The sequence below is a fragment of the Marmota monax genome, unplaced genomic scaffold (assembly GCF_021218885.2).
Source record: "Marmota monax isolate L192 unplaced genomic scaffold, Marmota_monax_Labrador192_F-V1.1 WCK01_AAM20220418_F8-fsc00112, whole genome shotgun sequence".
NCBI lineage: Eukaryota > Metazoa > Chordata > Mammalia > Rodentia > Sciuridae > Marmota > Marmota monax.
The window spans coordinates 5911730-5936827 of record NW_026692073.1 but is presented as its reverse complement, the minus strand read 5'-3'; the positions used below and the strand labels follow the sequence as shown (position 1 = coordinate 5936827).

Sequence of the window (25098 nt, the reverse complement as noted above, 5' to 3'; positions counted from 1 at the left end):
AGTGGTCTGCACTTTGGCTGCTGACCAAGAAAGTGGGATGATAACATATTTTGAGGCTTCTAGGCAGAATATCCCACATAGTGGTAAGAGACTTATGAAGCCAGAAATTTTTAGGCTCTTCTTAATGTATAAAATGAATGTTGCTGAGAATTGACTTACCTTGAATCTGAAGTGTTATCTTTTTCAGACTATTAAAGGGGGAAAATGTATCTATGCTCATTCCCCATTTTAGAATTTTTTAAAAGTTCATAGTCATCAAATTCCTTATATATGTACATTACCCTTCCAAGTACAATATAGAATATAAAAGCAAAATCCTTCATCCCTGCCACTGAAGATGCAAGGATTATGTATACAATGTACCTCAGATCTGTGGGCCTTGGAAGAAGTCTTCTTTTCCCATTAAAGTAGACTTCAAAATCTTGAGTCTTGAGTCTGTGGGCGTAGTCAATATATCCTGACACTTCTTGTCCATGAGAATTTTTATCACGAATGAAGATCACAGACTGGAAGAAAGAAAGAGAGAAAGAGAGAAAGAGAGGAAGGAAGGAAGGAAGGAAGGAAGGAAGGGAGGAGGGAGAAAGGGAGGGAGGGAGGGAAGAGAGAGAGAGAGAGAGAGAGAGAGAGAGAGAGAGAGAGAGAGAGAGAGAGAAGAGAGAAGAGAGAAGAGAGGAAGGAAAGGGAAAAGGAATAAAAGTCATTTGAGTACACTGCATATTATAACAGAAGCTACAGTTGCTGAGCATTGCATATGCCAGGCTCTGTTTCAAGTGCTTTATGCTTCATCTTTACAATGGTGTTAATGGATAGGTACTACTCTTTTCTCCCAACACTTGTAAAACTTAACTGAGTATGCACATAATGCACATTTATAGTAATTTTGTAAAGCAATATCAAAAATACACTTATAAAACTTTTACTAAGAAGACATTATTTCAAGTGTTTGAAATATATAAATTTATTTACTTTCTCTTCAGTATTATTATCTTCATTTTAGTCATTTCTTTACATAAAAAAACTGAGATGCTCAATGTTTCAGAGCTAGTAAATTGCAAAATGGAGATTCAAACTCAGGGTCACAGATTTGTCCTTCTAACTATTACATTTTTTTTCCATTTGAAATACTATAGATTTTCTGTTATCAAGGTGTAACAGAGAATAAAACGTATCATGAGAATAAAAATATCATTTTATAAAATAACTTCATAGGTCAATATTCCATAGTACGTTGTATTCTCTGAAATATTTCTCATTCATATTTGTTTCTTCACAAATATCATTGAGCACCTTCCACATGTCAGGCACTATTATAGGTGCCAAGATAGACAGAGTAATAAATAAAACTGACAAAGTCCAGACCTCCCGTATTTTGTTATGAGAATAAAAACAGAAAGAAAACTTCTGGTAAGTAATAAATGCAATTAAGTGATGAAGAAGGAGATCAGGGACAGATTGAGTTGGTAATGAAGGCAACTTTAGATAATGAGAAAAGACCATGAGGAGGGCAAGATGTTAAACCAAGACTGAAGAATGAAGAGAAGCAGGCCATGTAAAAAAATAGAATAGGAGCCCATGGGGAAAGGGGGATAGATAGTACAGACCCTAAAGAGAAAATTAGGGAGTGAAATGGCAGACCATAGTCTTTCCCCTTTTAAATCAACAGTCTTTTTTTTTTATCTCAAATTCAAAGAAAACAAGACCACCACCAACAACAACAAAAGGGAAAATAACCCTATTCTAACTGGAAAATTTCAGAATGCATTTATTTTCAAATTTAGAATGAATTATATAATTTCATGGTAAAGTTCTATATTTGGAAGAAACTATGAGACTCCTTTTTCTCCTCAGAAGTAACTGGGTTGTTTTGTGTTGGTTTTTTTGGGCAGTCAACTGTAGGAAAGACTAAAGTGGGTGATGTTAGGAAGCAAAGCTACCTACATAGTGAAGTTAGAAGACAGAAAATGTTCTTTTTTCCTACTGCAGCTACAGAAACATCTTATTAACAATATCCCCACTGAAAAATGACAGAATAGAGATACAATTTTCTGCTGATAGATTTCATGTTGCCTGTCTGGTTGTTTGGAATTGGGCACTGGAAATACTGTTCTGAGAAGGATTTTTTGAAGCAGGTCTGGGATATCAAGGGGACAATGTGTCACTTTCCATAGATTTTGCAGGAGTGGTTAGCATTCATTGTTATCCCTGTGTGCAATGCTGTACAGATTCCAATCCTTAGTCCTTGTTTTCCCCACATAACTCATGGTAAAGTAATTTAGATTTCCCTGTGCTTTTAGCCATTTATTTTTCAGTTTCTGCAGCACAATTTCTATATTAATAGTGATCCAAAGAGACTGCTTGGAACTCTCATACGATTAAATCAATAACTAACCCTGCTGTCCACATGAGAGTCCTAAAGGTGCTTGACCTCTTCTCACCAAGGATGAGAGAGAGAGAGAGGTGTGGGGGGGATGAGAGAAGAGAGAGAGAAAAAAAGAGAGAAAGAGAGAGAGAATGAATTATATAATTTCATGGCAAAGTTCTATATTTGGAAGAACCTATGAGACTCCTTTTTCTCCTCAGAAGTAACTGGGTTATGAGTTACATGAGCCCTATACTTCCAAAATGGAACTCCATTAACAGAAAAACTCTTCTTTCTCTCTCAATGAGAGATATATCAGCAGAATGGCAAAGTATATATTAAAACTACCTTTGTACTAAAAATGAATTAAATTTTGGATGAAACCTAAAAAAAAAAGCACCACCACCAACAAAAAACTTTTAAAGGACATTTATACCCTGGCAAGAAGACAAAGTAAAAAAAAATAAATAAATAAAGGTAGGAACCCTGAGAGAAGAGTAGAACCCTAAAGTTGGTTTTGTCCTGCAGGCATTTGTCCAACCTAAGGAAAATTTAAGAAAGGATTCCATGTCCTTGTGGTCATGAATTCCAGTCTTTCAGGTTCAGAGGCTTATAGGACTTATTGACTCAATATAAAACTGAGAAATCCAAAAAGATTGAAATAATGTCTTTGATGTACCCAGAGAAAATAAGAACCATCCCAGAATTGTACTCCCTGAGAAAACATCTTTCTAGTGAGTAAGATATTGACATTTTCAAATGAAAAAAAAATGTGAGAGACTTGACTAACAGAAGTCTCTGCTCAAAAAAAAATTCTGCAAGATATATTTCAGGAAGTGATTCCAGCTAGAAAAATCAAAGATAAAAGAATTAAAATTGAAGAAAGTTATGAGTATACAGGTAAATAGAAACAAATCTAAACAACATAAAACAATAATAATTACCTCTACAATAAGTTATGTCAAAAATTTTTGAAATAGTCATGTATGTTTGGAGTGAACAATTATGGTTAATGTGCTTGCTTGTCCTTGAATTCTTCAAAATGAGGGTACATACAGGAATTAACTTTAGAATCTGATAGAGATGTTTCTATACGTTTAAGACTATCATTAACAAACAGGATCAAATGTACAAGACCTTCCAATTATTAAAGAAAGATTCATTTGACAAAACATAATGAAATATAAGAAAGAAGAGGAAAAAATATAGAAGAGGCAGGACAAATAAAACACACAAAATTTATTGACAGTGTTATAGGATGCATTTTGTCCTCTCCAAATTTATATGTTTTAGACCTAACCACCAGTACTTCAGTGCATGATTTTATTTGGAGATAGAGTATTTAAAGATGTGAGTAAGCTAGAATGAGTCTGTTGGCATGGGCCCTATTCCAATCTAACTGGTGTCCTCTTAAGAGAAAATTTGGACGCAGATAGCAGGGTTCATGTGCTCAGAGAAAACCACTATGTGAAGTTCCAGCAAGAGGGCCATCTGAAGTTTAGGAGAGAGGCCTAAGAAAAAACCAAACTGCCAAAACCCGGATCTACTTGAACTTCTAGTTTCCAGAACTGTGAGAAAATAAAGTTATGTTGCTTAAGCCAAATAGTCTGTGGTATTTTATTGTGGTAGACTTTGAAAGCTACTGTTGATAGGAATAAGTTAAAATAATTAAGTAATTACAATAACTATTAATGATCAAATGTTTAAGTTAAAAATAAAGGTGTGGGAAATATGACAAAAAAAATAAAAGCACTAAAAAGCTGAAAGTTGAATGATCAAAGGATGTCTATGTGAATTTCCATCTCAAAGAGAGCTGCTATCAGTATTTTAATGTTAGACAAAAAGTACTTTAATGCAAAAAGCATTACTAGAGATGAAGATTCACTACAGAATGATAAAAGATTAAGTTCATAAAAATATATAACAATTCTGAACTTGAATGAGGCTTTGAAAACCAAACCTCAAAGTATTTAAAGCAAAAGAGACATATCTACAAGGATAAATAGAAAAGTCATCATCAGTATGGTAAATTCCTCGCTCTTATTAATTTCTAGGATATGCAGGGAATAAATGCATACATATTATAATATTAATATAGATTTTAAAGAATTGAAAACACAAGCCTGAACACATGGAGTTTATCTTAGGTAACTACCTAAACATCTTTTCTCTTCCATGTTCTTATGGATGAAATGACTGACGAACTAAAATTATATACATTTCACTATTTATAATTTCATGATTACATTATTATGTATACAAAGCTCCCTTTCTATGCAAATCTTATTAAATGTATTTCCAATCTTCTGCTCCAGTTCTGAGTGTTAAGGGATTATTATGTGGGTTTTGTGTGTGTGTGTGTGAATATTTGGGTTTTCTGATGCTAGAGAATTTCAAGTGAGGCCAAAATGAGTAAAAATGTTGAGTTCCTCTAGGTTCACTATACATCTTGGGGCAAGTCAATCAAACTTCTAATACATTTCCTCTACTTATAAGTTCTATGCCCTGCAGGCATGGCCCAAGGGACCCAAGATACTGCTGACAGACCAGGCTACTGAAAAATTCAACAAGTTTCAATCATAAATAGAACAAAGCAAAACAAAAAAATAAACCACCAAAATTTGGCTTGGACTCAAGAATTTAGTTAACCAATTTTGCATATTCTTCCTTCTTTCTGTTCCTCACTAAACCCAATAGAGAAACAAAATGAGCCCTTCCTTTTGTCTCCATGGAATTGCTTAACTCAAATTCAGATGCTATCAGGGTCTTATCTTCTATCTCATACTGTTTCTTTCTCAATTGGAATTCTGGTGTTAAACCATAGTACCTTGTTTCTTTTATTTTCAATAGGAAAAGATACTTCAAGTGAAATTTTTTTATAATTCTAAACCAAGAAAAGATAATCAATCACATGGATTCCTTTTCACACAAATTTGTACAGGGCAAATAAATTTGTCTTTCCAAGAATGTGAACACAAATGTATAAGTATACTTTAAAAGATATTTTTAGTGAAATAAATAAATGTTGGTGTTATGGTTTAAATATGAGGTGTTCCCCCTGAAAAAATTTCTGTGTTGAGCAAATATTCAGAGTTGAAGATATTAGATTATAAGAGTTATAATCTTATTAGTGGATTAATCCATTTGATGGATTAACAATTTGAATGCACTATCTGGGTGGTAAATCTAGTTAGGTAAGGTGTGAATCCAGGATATAGGTCACTGAAGGCGTGCCCTTAGGAATTATATTTTTTTTCTCTCACTTGTGCTCTCTGCTTCCCAGTTAACATGAGCTGAGCAACTTCCTCTGCTACACCCTTCCACCATGATGTGCTGCCTCATGTCAGGCCCATAACAAGGGAGCTGACCGACCGGGGATTAAACCCCTGAAACTTTGAACCTAAAATAAACTTTTACTCTGCTAAGTTGTTAGTGTCAGATATGTTGGTCATAGTGATGAAAAGCTGACTAACACAGAATTTGGAACCAGGTTATTGCTGTGATTAACCTAACCATGTGGTTCAGAAGCTTTTGGAACTGGTTCATAGAAAGAGTTTGGAATAATTGGGAGATGCAGGCTGGAGAAGCCTTAGAATATTGAAAGCAGAGCTTTAATGGGTGATTTTTGTTGGTTGTCAGGGTGGGGAGGGTGTTAAAAGACCAGAATTCCAATAGGACTATAGATAGTAAGGACTCTGCTCATGAGGTTTGATAGGAAAATGAGGACTGTATTGGGAATTGGACTAGAGGCGTTTCATGTTATATTATGGCAAATAACTAACTTGTCTACATTTTTTCCCAAGTCCTGAGACTTTCTTGGAGGCTAAATTTAAAGGAGATAGACTAATTAATCTAGATGAGGAAATTTCAAGGCAGCACAGAATTTAGGAAGTGATATGGATATTGTGGAAGTTTTTAAACTGTTTTACTGTGAAAAATCGGAACACAAGGCAGGAAGAAGATTCAAAAAAACTTGCAGTTTGGTCAGAGAAGTAGTACATGTTCAAGGAAGGCATGGTTTCTGAAGATAGTACCAGCACTAAATAGATACTAAATACCCTTAATAGAGACAACAGGATAAGAGGTAGTGAGATCATTTCAGGGATCAGTACAAAGCTACCCACAATAGCTTTAGAATGTAAAAGTGAAAAGTAGTTTGAAAGACTTTGCTTTCAGAAGGGAATCCTGGCACCAGAACCACCTTGAAATATGTTTCTCCAGGGTTCATTTCACTATACTCCATCACCCAGGCACTCAGAAACCACTGTGGGCATGGTTCAACTACTACATGAGCTGGTGGCATTTACATGTTGCTGGTTTTGCAGGAAAGCTGGATGCTGGAGTTAGGTGTCTTCGAGGTTTCCCTTGAGATTTCAAAGGAAGGCCTGGGAAGCCAAGCAAAGTGTGGCCAGGTCAGAATCCCTGCAGACAGCCTCTGAGAGGGCAAAGTGTGAAGTTGTGAAAAGGAAGCCAAGGCTGGAATGAGGGTCCCCAGAATTATGAAATACCAGTAATGTGGGATGCCTGCCAAGGAAAGACAATGGCCATGGACAGAGCCAGTCTGAGAGAGAGGACACGTGAGTTACAATCAGCAAAGTCATAGAGGCAGGGCTGCCCAAGCTCTTTGTTGATCACATCTTGCCTCCATGTGCCCCAATGCCAGACATGGGGCTGCAGAACTTTTTTGCACAGTTGGGTTTAAGTCTTGCTTGGGTCCCATCCCTCATTTATATGTCCCTATATCTTCCTTTGAAATGGGATTTTTTTTACTGTGTCATTGTACATTGAATGTATATAGCCTGATTTTGATCTTTGCAGAAGTTCACAAGAGTTCCTTCAATCTCAAAGGAGACTTTGGACTTGGACTGTTGGGCAATCCTAGAACTGTTAAAATTATGGGAACTCTTGGAGATGTACTAAATTCATTTTGCATTGTGAGATGAACACAAGCTTTTGGGGGTCAGGGGCAGAATGCTATGGTTTGGATATGAGATGTCCTCCCAAAATCTTATGTTACAATTTGTGAAATGATTAAATTATGAGAGCTATAGCCTCAATAATAGATTAATCCATGTGATAGATAAATAATTTAGATGAATTACTGGATGGTAACTGTAATCAGATGGAGCATGGTTGAAGAAAGCAGATTAATAGAGGCATGCCCTTGGGGATTTTATTTTTGTCTCTTACTTATGCTCTGTCTGATTACTGACAGACATGAGCAGAGCAACTTTTCTCCACTGTGCTCTTCCACCGTGATGGGCATGCCTTACCTTAGGTCCAGAGCAATGTAGTCAGCCGACCATGGACTAAATCTCTGAACCATGAGCTCAAAACAAACTTTTCTTCCTCTAAATTGTTCTTGTTAGGTATTTTGATCACAGGAAGGAAATCTTAAGTAATATAACTGGGTAAAATGAAATATCTTCCTAATAAACAAAATATTTCATGAAATTATTTCAAATTTGATTGGAAGTATTGATGTGTAGTAATTGCTGATGAATGTCCGGAGATTAAACCTCAACATCTGAATTTAGAAGTACATCATTATAAAGGAACAGTATGGGCTTATGGGATTAGAAGAAGTGACAATACAGTATCAATAATGGAACAGAAGAGGTGACGGTTGTAAACAACTGGCAGGCTAGTTGAAATTTTACTCTGGGGTTTATTTTGTACTTTGTGAGTTGGCTGATAATTAGAATAAAGCTAGCTAGCTAACAATCTTGGTTAACTTATTTAGTACATATTTTCCTCCAAAGTGAATTGCAGTTATTTCTACTACAAATATTACTTGCTATCATTAAGAGGCCACAATGTTCTGAGAAAAGTATTAGAATCTTTATCTTCATTATTTATTTAATCTTCTAAAAAATTCTATAATATTGAGAAAGTATCATTATCCTCATTTTATAAATGTTGGAGTTGAAAGCATTGAGAATTTGAGTAAAGGATATACTGATAGAGAGGGGCACCTGTGTTCTAACTGAGTGTATAATGAACAGACTTGGATTCAAATGCTGGCTCTGCCAACTACTTGTTGCGTGACATGGGTAAATTATGTTTTTTATGATTTTATTCCCTTTATTATAAAATGGGCATAATAACATCTGCCATTAGAAGTGGTATTTGAATAAAATAAATATATTTCTGCTAAGCATTTAAACTTGCTTGTCACAAGGTAAACAATAAATAGTATATCTATTGCTTTTTAAAACTTCTGCTATTTCTGGTGCTATGATTGATTTATACTATGATAAGTTTTATCATTTCCTTAGGCATATGGAAATGGAATAATCCTTTCAGAGTTCTATTTTGCCTAGGTGAGCCACAATTATGTTTAGTGTGCAATACATGGTTCCATTCTTTTTTTTTTAGTCATTTTAAATTAAAACTTTGGATGTATTTTTAAATTAAAATGGAAACGTGCTTTTCAGGTATTATTACATACATATAAACAGTATGAACCTAATTGACAATAAAGCCTTGATTCTGGTATCCAGAATGGGCAAAATAGGTCAAGAGAGCCCTTGATGAAGGAGGTTTATATCAGCCCAAGTGTGGTCTAGTTCAGTAATGAAGAGCTACATTATTCAGAGACCTACACTGTTTTCAAATAATTGAGAAAATTTAGATACATTTAGGTTTCTCTAATAACATTTTTTTGTCCTTTTTAATGATAGTTTGATTGAGGCATAGTTTAGGTGACATAAATGTTCAATAAAATTATTTTTAGTAAATTTATGGAATTATGGAACACTATGCAGTTTTAGGATATTTTCATCACCTCAAAAAGATTCCCTATGACCCCATGCAGTAATCTTTATTCCCACCTACAGGCAATCACTAATCAATTTTCTGTCTCTATAGACTGACTTTTGTGGATTTTTCATACAAACAAAATCATAAAATATATGGTCTTTTTCATTAGAATAACAGTTTTTAGCACAGTTAATTTCCCAAGAGGCATATAAAAACTATACATATTAAAGGGATCTTTTAAATGATGTTAAATTTATAAAATAAAACTTCAAAAATGTGCATTTTTCCCTTAGATTAGTCTTTTTAATCCTCTCTAGAACAAGTTAAGGTTTAGCCACAAAAGTATTAAGAAATCAGATAATATTCATTTGAAGCTAAGAATACTGATTCACATTTACTAGAAAACCACAAAGGAAGTACTAGTTTTTGTTCAACCACTAAAAGAAAGTAAAAGGAAACAAAACAAAAATCCCCCACAAGAAGAAGCAACAGAGAAACATCAAGATACATTGCTACTGATACAGAGGTGGGGCTAGGACACTATGGAGTGTGTAGAATCTGAAATTTTACTGAGATCGGCTGTGACCTTAATAGTGAACCAAAGTTAGTTGAAAAAAGCTTATGGAATAAGTACTTAGGTCCTCATTACATTTTGTGCATTGGAAAAAGATGAATTAAAGTAAAATTTAGACCATTAATATATCATTGAGATCTTTGGCTGCTTGTCTTTTCCCAGAAGTGGATTAAAATACAAATTCATAAACTTGTTATAAGTTGAGTACATGTGTTGCCTGATTTCTCTTGCCAAATACTAATGAGGAGACATAAACCTGATACATTGAAATGGGACTTTGACTACAGCAAAGCCAAAGTCACAAGAACAAGAAAAAGCATACTAAGCAGTACGTTGCTTTGCTAAAACTGAAACATCCATTTTGGGAAAGGAGAGCTGTGGAACAAAGCTAAATTCTTGTGCTGCCCCTCTGAGACTGCCCAAGTGTTCTCTGAAAGAGACAAATGAAGGAATTTTTATCTCCTAGAATTTTAAAACTCTGAAATACTCTAATGAATCATTAATTTTAAGGAATCTTCTCTTCTTTTCTGAAGAGAGATGATTTTGCAAATGGAGTCTAAGTTCTCTGGGGACCAACAGTGGTTTTTTACCATTTCAAAAGGTCTGTCATTATGAATTTCTCTGAAACAAATTATTTTACGAAATTTTCATGCTGGTAATTACTTTTAAATTCTATGTCCTCTTATTCAATTGCAGTTGGATACATATATTTTCACTATTCATACAATCTTCCAGGCTATAAGACCTTTCTTTCCTCTTGCAGGTTCAGGCTCAGAAAGAGCTCACTATTTTCCCCATCCTGTTGACTAAGGCAGGTCAAAAGCCAGCCCAGATTCAAGAGGCTGGGGAGACTGACCTGATCTTCTCTTGATGGGAGAAGCTGCCAAGCCTCTGGGGAAAGCAGCATGGATAAGGTATGAGGTGGAGAATTGCAACGACTTTTGCAATCCACAGTAATTCATCATGAAGACTTAGAAGTTTGCATGTAGCTGGCTTTTTAATTTTGCAACAGCTGGGGATTTTATTTCTGAAAGAAATTATTTTTTTCTCTCCCAGTTTGTAAGATATATCCATAGTTGAAATGTCAGAAATTAGTTTTTTATTTGTTTCTTTACATTTTTGCATTAACTGTGAGGACAGGAATAACTTGAGAATATCTGGCCCCATCATTAGCATCTAAAATCTTCTGGAAGTTTTAGTGAATGAAAATAATATGAAAAAAATAAAAAACCAAGTCGAAGTATTTGAAAATAGAAAATGAAATTATTATATTGTTATGTAAACTGATAATTTATTTAGAAAATCCAAGACAATGAACTGGAAAACAATATAGTTCAATAAGTTGATCTAACACAAAATATCTATACAAAAAATAATAGCTTGGTTTTACAGTAGTAATATATCATTAGCTATTATGCATATAATCTTTATTCATACTGTACCTTTTACTTTTACTAAAATTATAGCATTTCTCCAAATATTTTTTGTGAAAAAATTTTCTAAAATAACATAAAAAAAACTAAACCAAGAGACTACATAGATGAAGAAAAGAAGAAAAGTTACTGAAGAAAAGTTACCATAAAATAAATATACTGAAATTCTAAGCAAAATACCACAGGGTAATTTTTTTCCTATAAGGGATTGAACCAAGAGACCCTTTAATGCTAAGCTATATCCCCAGTCCTTTTTTAATTTTTACTTCGAGACAAGTTTGTGCTAACTTGTTGTGGTACTTGCTAAGTTGCTGATATAGGCCTGAATAGCTGGAATTACAAGCATATCACAAGCATGTGCCACCTCTCCAGGCTTTAAAGGGATATTTTTGATTACTTAAAATTGTACCTTGAAGAATAAATGGTTAAGAATATCAAGATAATTTTGAAAAGGAGGAAAATAGTAGAACTTGTATTATTAGATATAATAAAGTTATAATAACTAAAGCATACATCATTGGTACAGTGGTGGATGAATTAATTAAAACTAATGACTTCAGAAATATACCAGTATATATAAATGGGTATTTATTTGGCACAAATGCTTTTGCATTGAGTGATATTTTTCTGTATTTCCTATAATAAATGTTTTTTTCTTTATGGTTCTATATAGTTCTTTATGGTTTCTATGTGGTTCCAAAATCTTGTCTTTCATCTTTCTGACATCCATCTCTGTACTTTCTAACTCACATAACTCTAGAAACATGCAATAATCCCTTTGGCACCTGGGAACCACTAACTCTTTCAGCCGTTATGATTCCCTATGAATTACAGTTGTCCATTCTAATCCACTGAGGAATTCCTCTACCATCAATATATGTGGTCAGATCCTTGCATATCCTTTGAATCTCAATTACTACCACTTTCACTGTATCTAACTCTAACTATATTGGGCTCTGGTCAAATTGTTTCTGCTGTTGTGCCCTTTTGTGTGATATTTTCTCTGCTTAAAATAATCTTTCCCAGACATTTAAAAGCTTGGTCTCTCACTTCATATAGGTTCTGCTAAAATTCTGCTCTTCATGGAGTCTTTCCTGATCGTTCTAACTAAAATAGCACACACACCCCAGGCTGTCTTTGTCCTGTTTCATTTTTGTCATAACAGCTTTATGTATCTGTTATTTATTTTCTTGTTTTAAAAAGTCCTTTCCCCCTCTTTTTAATTGCAGGGTCCACAGAAATGGGGACTTATGTTTAATTTGTTCTAACTTTATTAGCAATATCCTGCACAGTGCTTGGTATGTGCTAGCTTCTTGATAAATATTTGCTAAGTGATGAATTGAGGGTGTTTCCAGCATGCATGGACCAAAGCAAAGAGAGTAGGCAGTTGTGTTTCACGTTGCTGAAACTTTGATAAGATCCATAATATGGATCATATTTTCAAAAAGCATTTTTAGTAGATGTTGAAGTCAACTGTGATGGATTAAAAGTGAGTTTGGAAATGAAGAAATAAAAACATCATCTTTTTTTAGATAATCTTTGAGAAATTGTTCTACTAAGAGCAAGAGAGAAATGGTGTTTTAGCTTGAGGAAAATGTAATATCATGGAATACTATAAACTGATCATGTTTCCTTCTTATTCTTCTTGATGTGTTAGAAAACAGAACCAACTGTGTTTATCATAAAAGCAATTTCTAAGAGCTTCTCAGTTTGATTTATTTTGCTATTTTTTTTCTTCCTTTTTTTTTCTCTCTGATTTCTTCATTTTACTGAGTGGTTCTCTCAATTTACATAAGAATCACCTGATGAACTTATTAAACAGATAGCTGTGTCCTACCCCAGAGCTTCTGATTTAGTCAGTCTGGGATGATGTCCCAGAATTTTCATTTCTAGTAAGTTATGTGATGATGTAGATTCTACTGCTCTAGGGCAGTGCATTTTGAGAATTACAGTTCTCTTGTGAAATGTGTGTTCTCTTCTGTGTTTTAATGCTGACTTGGCACAGAAAAAGAATGATCATTTGTCATTAGTAACTCAATGAAGGAGAGATTTGCAGCTCTAAACACAGGTAGCCAGTTACAGAGAATAATTTCAGAGATTTTCAGTGACACACTAGCTCAAAATATCTCTGCCATTCTTTTTCTGGAAGTTTAATCTTTGTTCCTTTTACTTAAGAACTTCATTCCTTTACAATTGAAAAGTGTTGTTAAATTCTACTATTCTGCCTTCCAATTTACTCCTTACTTTCTTCACTGTCAGTCACTTCATCTGTTCACTCACCAAATGCTGACAATGTCATCTTCAAATATTTCATGAGTAGTTCTTCTCCAGTTTTAATGTACACATATATCACCTAAGGATGTTATTAAAATCAGGATTCAATTTCAGCAGGTGAAGGGGCTAGTCACATTTAATAAACCAAAGATAATTTAGTGTAACACCCAAATTAAACAACAATAATGGAAACTGTGGGTGCTACTTATATTGTGAAGTTTTTGTAGGTGTAATTATTAAGAGTGTTTAAATGAACAGATTGTCTTGGATTATTTGGGTGGACCCTAAATGCCATTGCACGTGTCCTTATATGAGAGGCAAAGGGAGATTAAAAACATGTATGGACTGGCCAACACCTTGATATAGAATTTCCTGCATCTAGAACTTTGAGAGAATAAATTTCTATTGCTTTAAGGCATCAAGACTGTGGTAATTTTTATAAAAGCATTAAGAATCAAATGGACCAGTCTTAATTCCTTTTTAGATAAAATACCCCTCATTTCTTAGGGTGATTAAGGGATATCCTTTTCTGAGAATAGCTTTTAGGAAGCCAGGAGATAAATACAAAGTACTTTGTTTTGTTTTGTACTTTTTTCAAAGGACAGAAAAAAATTATTTATATATGACAGTGGAATGCATTACAATTCTTATTACACAAATAGAGCACAATTACAAAGTACTTTGTATCTTTAAATTACTGTGTGATACCATTTGATCATTTTTCTCCATTTACTTTTCAATTTCTGGTGCCTTTACATATTTCGAACTGAAAATTTTCTCAATAATTGGGCCTATTTTCTTAATTCATTATCTATGTTAATTCTTAAACTGGTTCAGCACCTTTGCACTAAGCCTAAAGTATTAATTATTCATTATTTATTATTATTAATATATAAATATACTGTTTGATTCTTCAAAGTAATTCCTGATTATAGTATTTAAATAACTCCTTATAATGAGTAATTTAAATTTATTATTGTATTGTTTTCTATGCTATTTGCAACATATTATTACCAAATTGGCAGCTTAATAACAACACAATTTATTATTATAGTTTTGTAGATGAGAAATCTGGCATGGCTCTTTTATTTAATTTTGGTATTGGGGATTAAACCCACTACTAGTGGAGTTTGACCACTGAGCTATATCATACCCAGATCTTTTTTAAAATTTTGAGACAGGGTATCCCTAAATTACTGAAGGTCTCATTAGATTGCTGAGGCTGGTCTCAAACTTGTAATTCTTCTGCCTCAGTTTCCCAAACAGCAGGGATTATAATAGGTGCCCATCACTATGCATGGTTCTTTTCAGGCTAAAATCAACATCATCAAGGCTGAGTTCTTTCTTATAAACTCCTGGAGGGAATTGGTGTTTTTGCCTTTCCTGGCTGCTAGAGGCTTCCCACATTCTTTGGCTCAGGGTCACTTCCTCTATGCAGTGCCCAAAGCACTGCATCGCCCTTCTTCAGCAGTTACATCTCTCTCCCTGACCTCAACTGGGAAGGTTTTCCTTTTTAAATGACTCAGAATTACATTGACCTGACCCGGATTACCGGGGATAATCTTTGCATCTCAATGTCTTCAAACTTCAAGCACATATGCAAAACCCCTTTTGCCAGGTAAGGTAATATATTCACAGATTCCAGAGATTCATACATGGTTATTTATGAAGGGCCATTGTTCACCCTACCTTATTTGCTATTGCTATTGTCTTTGAGATTCTACATCCTAGATGTGATATCTAGAAGTTTTTTGTTCTGTAGGAGTTGAACCCAGAGACTTGTATATTTTAGGCAAGTGCCCTACCACTGAGCTGTATCCTCAGCCTCCTATTTTAGGAAATTTAGTTGTTTTTGGTTTTTTTGCATAAGGGATTGAACTCATGCTTTACCACTGAGCTACATCCCAATCCTTTTAATTTTATTTTAAAATAGGGTCCTGCTAAATTGCTGATGTTGGACTCAAACTTGTAAACTTCCTACCTCACCCACCTCGGTGGATGAGATTACAGGTGTACACCTGTAATGTTTCATATTTCTCTTAGAAAACCAAATAACTTTATCGTTTGTTTTAAATTTTAACTGCTTTTACTTTGTAAAATTGCTTGCTTAAAAAACAAAAGTTAGTTATACAAAATTACATACAAGAGGTTGTGAGGGGAAAGGGAAAAAAAAACAAGGGAGAGAATTAAATTACAGCAGATGGGGTAGAGAGAGAAGATGGGAGGGGAGGGGAGGGGGGATAGTTGAGGATAGGAAAGGTAGCAGAATACAACAGTTACTAGTATGGCATTATGTAAAAATGTGGATGTGTAACCGATGTGATTCTGCACTTTGTATTTGGGGTAAAAATGGGAGTTCATAACCCACTTGAATCTAATGTATGAAATTTACTGACTCATCACCTTTTTAAATGTATTAACTGGATGTACTGCCTACCCGCTAGAGAAAATAGTGACCCCCATTTGCTGAACTTAGGTATTTGACCAATTCTACTATCTCAAATCAGTAAATTAAAAAACCCATTCACGTTTCCCTTTGCAATGTGCCTTTCCTGAGCATCCCAGCCCATAGCAACAGGCTGCTTCTTCCAAAGCCTCTCACTGCTTACTGGATGGACTGTTCTGGTGGTGCCTGTGAATTGCCTTGAGTCCATTGCCTTTTCCATGGAAACTCGTTTTCCTCTAAATGAATTGTGAATTGGTTAGTGGCAAATGGTACAGCTTCATATCCTTTTTGGTTTACTATACTTTCTAGCTGTTGTAATTAATTATTCTTGTTGGTCAATCATCATAGCATGTCCTCATCATGTGCATCATTAGGAAGTATTTACTAAGACAATGACAAGTCCTTGTCTGGCACAGCAAAGAATGTCCTTGACAATGGTGAAAACATATTTTTCTCCTGTCATGTCTAGGTAAGGAAATACTGTTTTTTGTACTGGTGAGTTCATGGGCCATGTCATCTCATGTGAATAAAGCTGTTGCTTTGTTTCTTTCATCTGTAAAGTGGGGCAGTCTAGTAAGTTCTTTCCTATGTACTTACTGAGATATAATATAGCTCAAACAAAAAAGAAAGTAAGGTAAACTTACAAAAAACAGATTGTTGCTCATGGTCATTTTAAAACTACCTTTGGATGAGAATTCCCAAGGGAGAATAAATGGTTTTTAAGATAGATTCTCCTTGGAATTCCTGTTTGAAACTCCCTCTGATTGTATTTCAAGGAAATAATAAAGTGTCCAAGCTCCTCTTTGCACAGTGATACCAGAGCAGCTCATTTGATTTTCTTGCTTGCAAAGTATCAGCAAGGAAAATCCCGGCCTCCTCTCAAGCCTGATACATTAGAGTTATCATTGTTGTTCCCATTTTACAGATGGCAAAACGATTGCTGTGAGTTGCAACTGAGATAACTTTTGTGAAAACCCTTACACACAGACTTATTTATTTTAGTAGCTTAATTCTGGAAAATAGATAAAGTCACTATGTTAGTTTATAAGCCTTGTTGGTATTAATAAGAAGTATTGTTTTCATGAAAATTCATGAATTTGACATTTACTGTTACCCACAATCAAAATATGAACTAGATGGTAGACGTTGTATTCTATTAAAGTATAGTATTTACTACTTTCATGGTTATGTCTATCAAAAATGTTCACATTTTGAAATTTGTGTGTAAAATGGGGAAACAGATTGAAGAGGCAGAAAGGATTTATGTGACTTGGTATTTTGAATATCATTAAAAGTAGATAAGATAGTATTTTGTCTTAAAGAGAAATGCTACTGGGTTATTGTGGATTAGTTATCATGGGATTAGGAACAAAAGTATTTTACATGGGCAGATAAAAAAGATAAACATACATTTATTATTATTATTTTAATAAAAATTGAGAACACAATTCTGTATTTGCACACTGTCCTTAAACCACATCCTGCATGTTTTGGATATTAGAGACTCTAGGATTAAGGACAGTTCTTTTTATCTCATGCTTACTCTTAGGGTTTGTTTGGACTTTTTTTTTTCCTCCTAACATGATGCATAAGAGTTTTGAGTGGTTTAAAGATCTTTCAGGATTTAGGAGCACAGGAAGGAGAGGATTAAGATGATTTTATTTTAATTTAATATTTATTAAGCACACAAGTTATTCCAGAATTATTGGAAAACACCAAACTAGAACAGCCTCAAGACAATTGGTTTTGCCTGTTATATTTTTAGAACCATTCACGTGTCCCATCAATCCTTCTCCCTTCCTTTCACAAATGAGGTAATTGAGTCACAGAGAGCCTAATTATTTATCTGTGGTTGCATCTGGATAATGGCAGAAATGGGAGCAGACTTTGATGTTTCTGATCCTACCCTGTCCAGACTCTTTCCACTACACCAAATTACCACTTACAACAGCTAAATATGTAAATACATGTTAGAATGTGAGATTGTTTCAGGCAGGAATGTGTCTTGTTAACCACATAGCTAGCACCCAATAACAGTAAACACTTTATAAATATATAAATTTTTGCATAACCAAGATCCTTACCAGTACCCACTTTACTATATTACATACCAAAGGGAATCAGTGCACCATCTTTGATGGTAAGCATCTCAGCTGAAGACCAAGCTATTCAATTTGCCTTGACTCTGTGGTCAAATCACTGGCAGTAACTTCTCCTACCTAGCAGGAAATATCAGTCTCTATATTGGAGGTCTTAAAAATACTAAAGCTTGAAGTAACCATACCAAGGTCTCTATGCAAATATCATTTAAAAATCCAATGTGATGTTCCAGTACAACCAGTGAACATATTGTTATGCTGACCAGGTGAGCAGTTAAGTCACTCAGGCTCGGCAATTTATAGCATAAGCAAGTAATATTTTTAGAAACAAAATAATTACAAAATTGTAAAATCACTATGATAAGTGTAAATTACATCTAAGGTGGTATTAATATTATATTTGATTCAAAATTATATCTTCAAGCAACTAAAACTTGCAGAATAACAATCTTTCTCAAAAAGACCCTAAGAAAATAATTCAGACAACTGGGCACACTCTTTTAAAATGAGTCATTTTTTTTTTGTTGTTGTTACAAGATCCATAGTTGACCTAAGCTAAACCACATAAATGACACCTTTCTGCCTGTTCTAAATATTGACCTAAGTGATTGACGATACTCATATAGGCAGAGAGGACCTTGTCTCCCTCTCCTTTTCTCTCATACCCTCTTCTAAATCTTTGTTTACTAGCCTGATGATAAGAAAGTCTTGCTAAGAAAACAAGCCAGAGTATCTTTAATAGGACCAAGATGAAAGAGCCTAATCTGTTTCCCTCAGTCTTTCTCAGTGTATGAGCAAGAAAAAGAGAAGGAATGGTGTTGTAGTCAGCTTTTTTTTTTTCATCACCTTGACCAAAAGACCTGACAAGAACAATTTTAGAGGGAGGAAAGTTTATTTGGGGTTTCAGAGGATTTAATCCCAAAGATGGCGACTCCATTGCTCCAGGCTGCAGGTAAGACAGAACATCATGGTGGGAGGGTGTGGAGGAAAAAAGAAGCTCAGGACAAGACAAAAAATCAGGAAGCAGAAAGACTCTGATACACCAGGGGCAAAATATAAACCCCAAAGGATGCCTCCAGTGACCTACTTCCTCAATTCATACCACACCTGCCTGGTGTTCCCACCCAATTAATCCATTCAATGGATTAATACACTGATTAAGTTAAGGTTCTCATAACCCAATCATTTCACCTCTAAACTTTCTTCCATTGTCTTATGTGTTAGTTTTTGGGAACACCTCACATCTACACCATAACAAATGGCCAGTACCACTCGTGCTAGTTACATATCCTGAGACCTGTCTTCACTTCTCCTTTGGAATAGGATGAGGGAAATGGCAGAGGAGGGGTGGTGGTGGAAGAAATGGGAGATACCTTTGAATTTTCTGCTAGATAATAAAAAAAATTATATGCAAATGAAAAGAGTCTGTAGCCCATTATTGGGCAAATATCCATAAGCTAATGACACTGCAGACTGGTGAACTTGGACAAGTTACGCGCTGGTTCTACCTTATATGTTGGCTCACGATTGGCACCTTTTTTTTTTTTTTTTTTTTTATGTATCACTGGTTGATGACCCCTCCAGGATTTCTTCACTTTCAGGATGGTAGCTAACAGAATGGTAAAAAAAAAATGGGCTCAAGAATCTGAAAAATCTTGGCTTTTTACTTCAACTCTGTATTAGTTAGCTTTTCATTGCTCTGACCAGAATACCTGACAAGAACTACTTAGAGAAGGAAAAATTTATTTTGACTCATGGTTTCAGAGCTTCAGTGAATGGTCATCTGAATCCTTTACTCCAGGCCTAAGGTGGGGCAGAGCATTACAGCAGAAGGGCATGGCAGAGGACCACTGCTCACACCAGGCAGTAGCCAGGAAGCAGAAAGAACAAAGGAGGAGCTGGGGACAAGATATAATTCCCAAGCTTATGTCCCCAGTGACCCACCTCCTCTATGCCAAGCTTATGTTCCCATGCCCCACCTGCCCACAGTTAATAGCCAACACAATGTTCCTTTCAAATTACTAATCCATCAAATGGATTAACCCACTGATCAGGTCACAGTTACCATAATCTGATCATTTCAGCTTTGGTGGGACACTCATATCCAAATCATAACAAGCTCTGTCACAAAAAGTTCTTTTCTTGGGAAAATTACTTATCTTTCTTTAGTCACTTTTCTAATTAGCAAAGTAGGGAAGATAAGTGTGTTGCTTGTTCATTGTAAATATTAGGTGTAATAATACATATAAAGTGTTTAATACACTACATGATTCAGTTTAATCATCAAAAAATATTAGACTTTTAATAACTAGAATCAACAAATGGGACTTACTCAAACTAAAAAGTTTTTTCTCAGCAAAAGAAACAATAAGAGAGGTAAATAGGGAGCCTACATCTTGGGAACAAATCTTTACTCCTCACACTTCAGATAGAGCCCTAATATCCAGAGTATACAAAGAACTCAAAAAATTAGACAATAAGATAACAAATAACCCAATCAACAAATGGGCCAAGGACCTGAACAGACACTTCTCAGAGGAGGATATACAATCAATCAACAAGTACATGAAAAAATGCTCACCATCTCTAGCAGTCAGAGAAATGCAAATCAAAACCACCCTAAGATACCATCTCACTCTAGTAAGATTGGCAGCCATTATTAAGTCAAACAACAACAAGTGCTGGCGAGGATGTGGGGAAAAGGGTACACTTGTACATTGCTGGTGGGACTGCAAATTGGTGCAGCCAATTTGGAAAGCAGTATGGAGATTTCTTGGAAAGCTGGGAATGGAACCACCATTTGACCCAGCTATTCCCCTTCTCAGTCTATTCCCTAAAGACCTAAAAAGAGCATGTTACAGGGACACTGCTACATCGATGTTCATAGCAGCACAGTTCACAATAGCAAGACTGTGGAACCAACCTAGATGCCCTTCAATAGACGAATGGATAAAAAAAAATGTGGCATTTATATACAATGGAGTATTACTCTGCATTAAAAAATGACAAAATCATAGAATTTGCAGGGAAATGGATGGCATTAGAGCAGATTATGCTAAGTGAAGCTAGCCAATCCCTAAAAAACAAATGCCAAATGTCTTCTTTGATATAAGGAGAGTAACTAAGAACAGAGTAGGGTCGAAGAGCAGGAGAAGAAGATTAACATTAATCAGGGATGAGAGGTGGGAGGGAAAGGGAGAGAGAAGGGAAATTTCATGGAAATGGAAGGCGACCCTCAGGGTTATACAAAATTACATACAAGAGGAAGTGAGGGGAAAGGGGAAAATAATATAAGGGGGAGAAATGAATGACAGTAGAGGGGGTAGAGAGAGAAGAGGGGAGGGGAGGGGAGGAGAGGGGGGATAGTAGAGGATAGGAAAGGCAGCAGAATACAACAGACACTAGTATGGCAATATGTAAATCAATGGAAGTGTAACTGATGTGATTCTGCAATCTGTATATGGGGTAAAAATGGGAGTTCATAACCCACTTGAATTAAAGTGTGAAATATGATATATCAAGAACTATGTAATGTTTTGAACAACCAACAATAAAAAATTAAAAAAAAAAAAGTGTTGTGAGGAGGAACAGACGTTCAGGGCACTAACGTGGGGTCAGGAATCCCACGTTCCAGTGCAAGATCTTTCATTTTCTTGTGCTACTTCACCCAAGTCCAATCAAGTTTCTGAGACTCAGGCTTTTCATCTGCAAAAGGTCATTTCTAACACATACAGAATTTTGATACGATTTTGTGATTTTAATCTATTACTAATGAGTAAACTTCTACTGCATTGAAAAAAAATATTAGATTTTAATGACAATAGCTGAAATTTGATTGTGACCATTCATGGCTGGTAGAAAGATGAAGCCTGTCTTTCAGACAGTAGTACTTCTTACACTCAAGGTCACCTTGAGCACTTAATAGCAGTTGTCCCTTCACATTGTTCAGCTTAAGTCCTCAGGCTATGACAGCAGGTATTTCCAACAGAACCTCTAGGTCACACTACTTTCAGTAGCCTGAAAATTTCATTTAGCTTCTGTGCAGTTGTGGGTGCTCGATAAAGTTTGATTGTCTAGAATATTCTTGCTAAATTTAATCTTACTACATACTTTTAATCATACTGTAAGTTTAATGCCAACATACTGCCTGAAACATGAATACATAGAATTTATGTCGACTTTGCTTGTCTTGGCTGCAGAGTCTTTGAATGTGAAGGGTTGGGCAAAGCCTTCACCCTATCTCCACACCTCAGCAATCTTTTTACTCCATTCATATCATAGCTCCATCTAGTCAAGCCCCACTCTGTTTTTCCCAGAAGATCTTTCAACTTCTTCAGTGATGTTATTAAGTTAAAAACTTAAGTTAAATAAAGCTGCTCAATGACATCCTATTATATTTAAATAAAATTGAAAGCCATTTTTAGAGTCTCCTTGGCCTATACAACCTCCCTACTCCCTTCTCTGCTATCACTATAATCCAACCACATTGATCTTCTTTCTACTTCTAGAACAGGCCAGGTTATTTCTTATCTTAGATCCATTATACTCGATGTTCCCTCTGCCTGGAATGTTCTTTCCTAATATCTTCCCACGTCTGCCTTATTACTCAAGTTTCAGAGTATTTCCTTCTCAGAGAGACTAATTCAATGCCCTATCTGTTGGGTTCCTTCCACTTAATATCAACTTTATTATTCTCACAGCACAATACCTCTGTCTGCAATTATTTGTTTACATATTTATAATTCTGGTTTCTGTATTGAAAAGCAGTTTGTTGAGATAAGCCTGTTGTCTTATTAACCATTTATTATTAATGTCTACAACACTGACTTGCTCATGAATGAATGCCCTGACATGTTCCTTTAGCAGTGAGATAGCTTCAAATGAAAACTATATCTCTCTGAAATCCACTCAGTGCTGAATAATAACACAGCAGCTATCTTTACATAAACCCTTTAATTCTCCACATGGTCATGATGCATTTCACATTCCAGCTAATACTGTAGTCTTCTCTGTCCATTCACTTGCTGATTACTGGATGGGGCACCATTACCTCTCTTTCTGGATGGTGGAGGGAGAGGTCAATTACTTATTAAACCCTTGAGTAAACATAGAGTTTCCACCAGAAGAAATTCTCTTTCAGGTAGCCTCATTTGGAGATATCTGACCTCAGAAAACACAAAGACCTTTCTAAATTCTTTGAGTTTCTTCTTTGAGTTAAGCCATGCCAAACTGCAATGTTTTACATAATGCTTTGTGCATTATTTATTTGTTCACTACTATGTTATTACTCATAATTATATTTATTCCTTTCTACTTTTGGTTGGATTTTCTATGTACCTCAAAATGTAGCACTTAACAGGAATTCTACCTAATTGTTATTTTGTTTATTCATTCATTCATTCATTCAACAATTTATTGAATGCCTAGACTGTTCAAGCCCTAGGGATATACTAATAAACAGGATATAATCCCTGACCTCAGGTAGCATATATTCCAGTAGATGTTGACAGTAATAAATTTAAAATAAATTATTATATGTATTACATATACATAGTAACTATTATATTTAAGCTTTTAATACATTCAACTTGATTATTCATCTTTATTCCTAAGTCTTAATATTGTATTTTGTGGTAAAGTAGGCATGATATATGTGAATGCTGATGTTCTCAATTAAATAATGACTGTTGAAGTAAATATGCTGCTATGCTTTAATAAAAGATTGGACAAGCATGTCCTGTCATTATTCATTTGAGAGTTTTCTTATATAATGTGAATTAACAGTGAATAAACAAGAAATATGCTATCCACTTCTAATAATATCAAGGTTCTCCTGGTGTGCCTCCCCATTCAATTCCAAACTATCACAAGTTTATTTGCAAATTCAGATGTGATGGCATGATTTTAGAGGTATTTTTCCTGAGCCTAAATATTTGAAAGATCTAATTAAGGTTAGGGGAAAACAGTTACTTCCTTCAATCTTTAATTAGATGACAGTATTTTAAAAGCTTATACTATCAACTAAAGTAAGGATTTTAATATTTTCTCTATGAGTTCAAGAAAAAAAATAAGTCACCCTATGCCCTAAGTGGAAGCCCCAAGAAATGAAAGATGTAAAGTGAAATAAAAGTTTGAGTCATTCCTTTAGAACACACACAATTGTATAGAAGGGCCAGTGTGAGTTTTTATAATTCTAGTATGTTACCAGTCTATACATAGGATTAAGGACATCTTCCCAGAGAATGAGCTCATTATCAAGTCAATAATTTAGAACTCATTTAGAATCATTTGGAATTGCTTGTGATCAGGGACTTTCCAGTCAAGTATCATATCTAAAACAGAGAAGACATGCAATAATGTTCATGATTAAATGCATAAATAAGCAACAGAAAAGAGAGGACAGAGATACCTTTCTCCTACCACCTTCCTTATGTTAACCTCAAAGTGAGTTTCTTCCATGCATGCTGGAATGCAAACTGAGTTATTAGAGGAAGCAGCTGAGTTTATGAATATTCAAAGTTCCAACTCGGTCGCCTAGCAGATATAGGTATTTGGACAAAATGTTTATTTTTTTTCTGAAGCCATTAAGAAACAGAAATAGAAAAAAGCTAACTAGATGATTATCAATAAATTATGACATACTTAGTAATAATTTATTATTATTTATTTAGTATTGAGAAATTATTACTTCTTGCCATAAATCATGCAAATGACTCAAACTCACTTTGAGGTTAACACAAGGAAGGTGGTAGGAGAAAGGTATCTCTATCCTGTCTTTTCTGTTGCTCATTTATGCATTTAATCAATGAACATTATTGCATGTCTGTTTTCGATAGGATGCTTGACTGGAAAGTCCCTGATTGCAAGCAATTCCAAATCTAGTTGGGTGGGGGAGGAACAACTCAGTAAAGAAACAAATATGATACAATGTGATGGTGTGAGGAAAGAGCTGAAAAGATGGATCCTATAAGAAAACTACTTGGGGGGAGTAGGGAACTGGTCCACAAAATTCTCCCAAACAATAAATCTTAAAGGATAAGAAGAAACAGCCATATGGGAAAGAAGAGGAAGGTCATTCCTTTCTTCCAGCAGGAGAACTCATCCCTCCTCTCACTAGACTGTAAACATCATGAGATTAAGTTCTTATTTTC

The 25098-nt window shown here is 35.0% G+C and overlaps 1 protein-coding gene across 2 annotated transcripts in view; it reads right to left on the bottom strand.

Annotated features, from left to right (window-relative positions):
• The window catches only part of Cfap299 (cilia and flagella associated protein 299), a 644193-nt gene that overhangs the window by 113817 nt on the left and 505278 nt on the right, over nucleotides 1–25098 (bottom strand). For both annotated transcript variants that reach the window (XM_058584388.1, XM_058584387.1), the window contains exon 4: nucleotides 364–506. In XM_058584388.1, the coding sequence (XP_058440371.1) occupies nucleotides 364–506 (143 nt within the window). The remainder of the gene's footprint in view (nucleotides 1–363; nucleotides 507–25098) is intronic.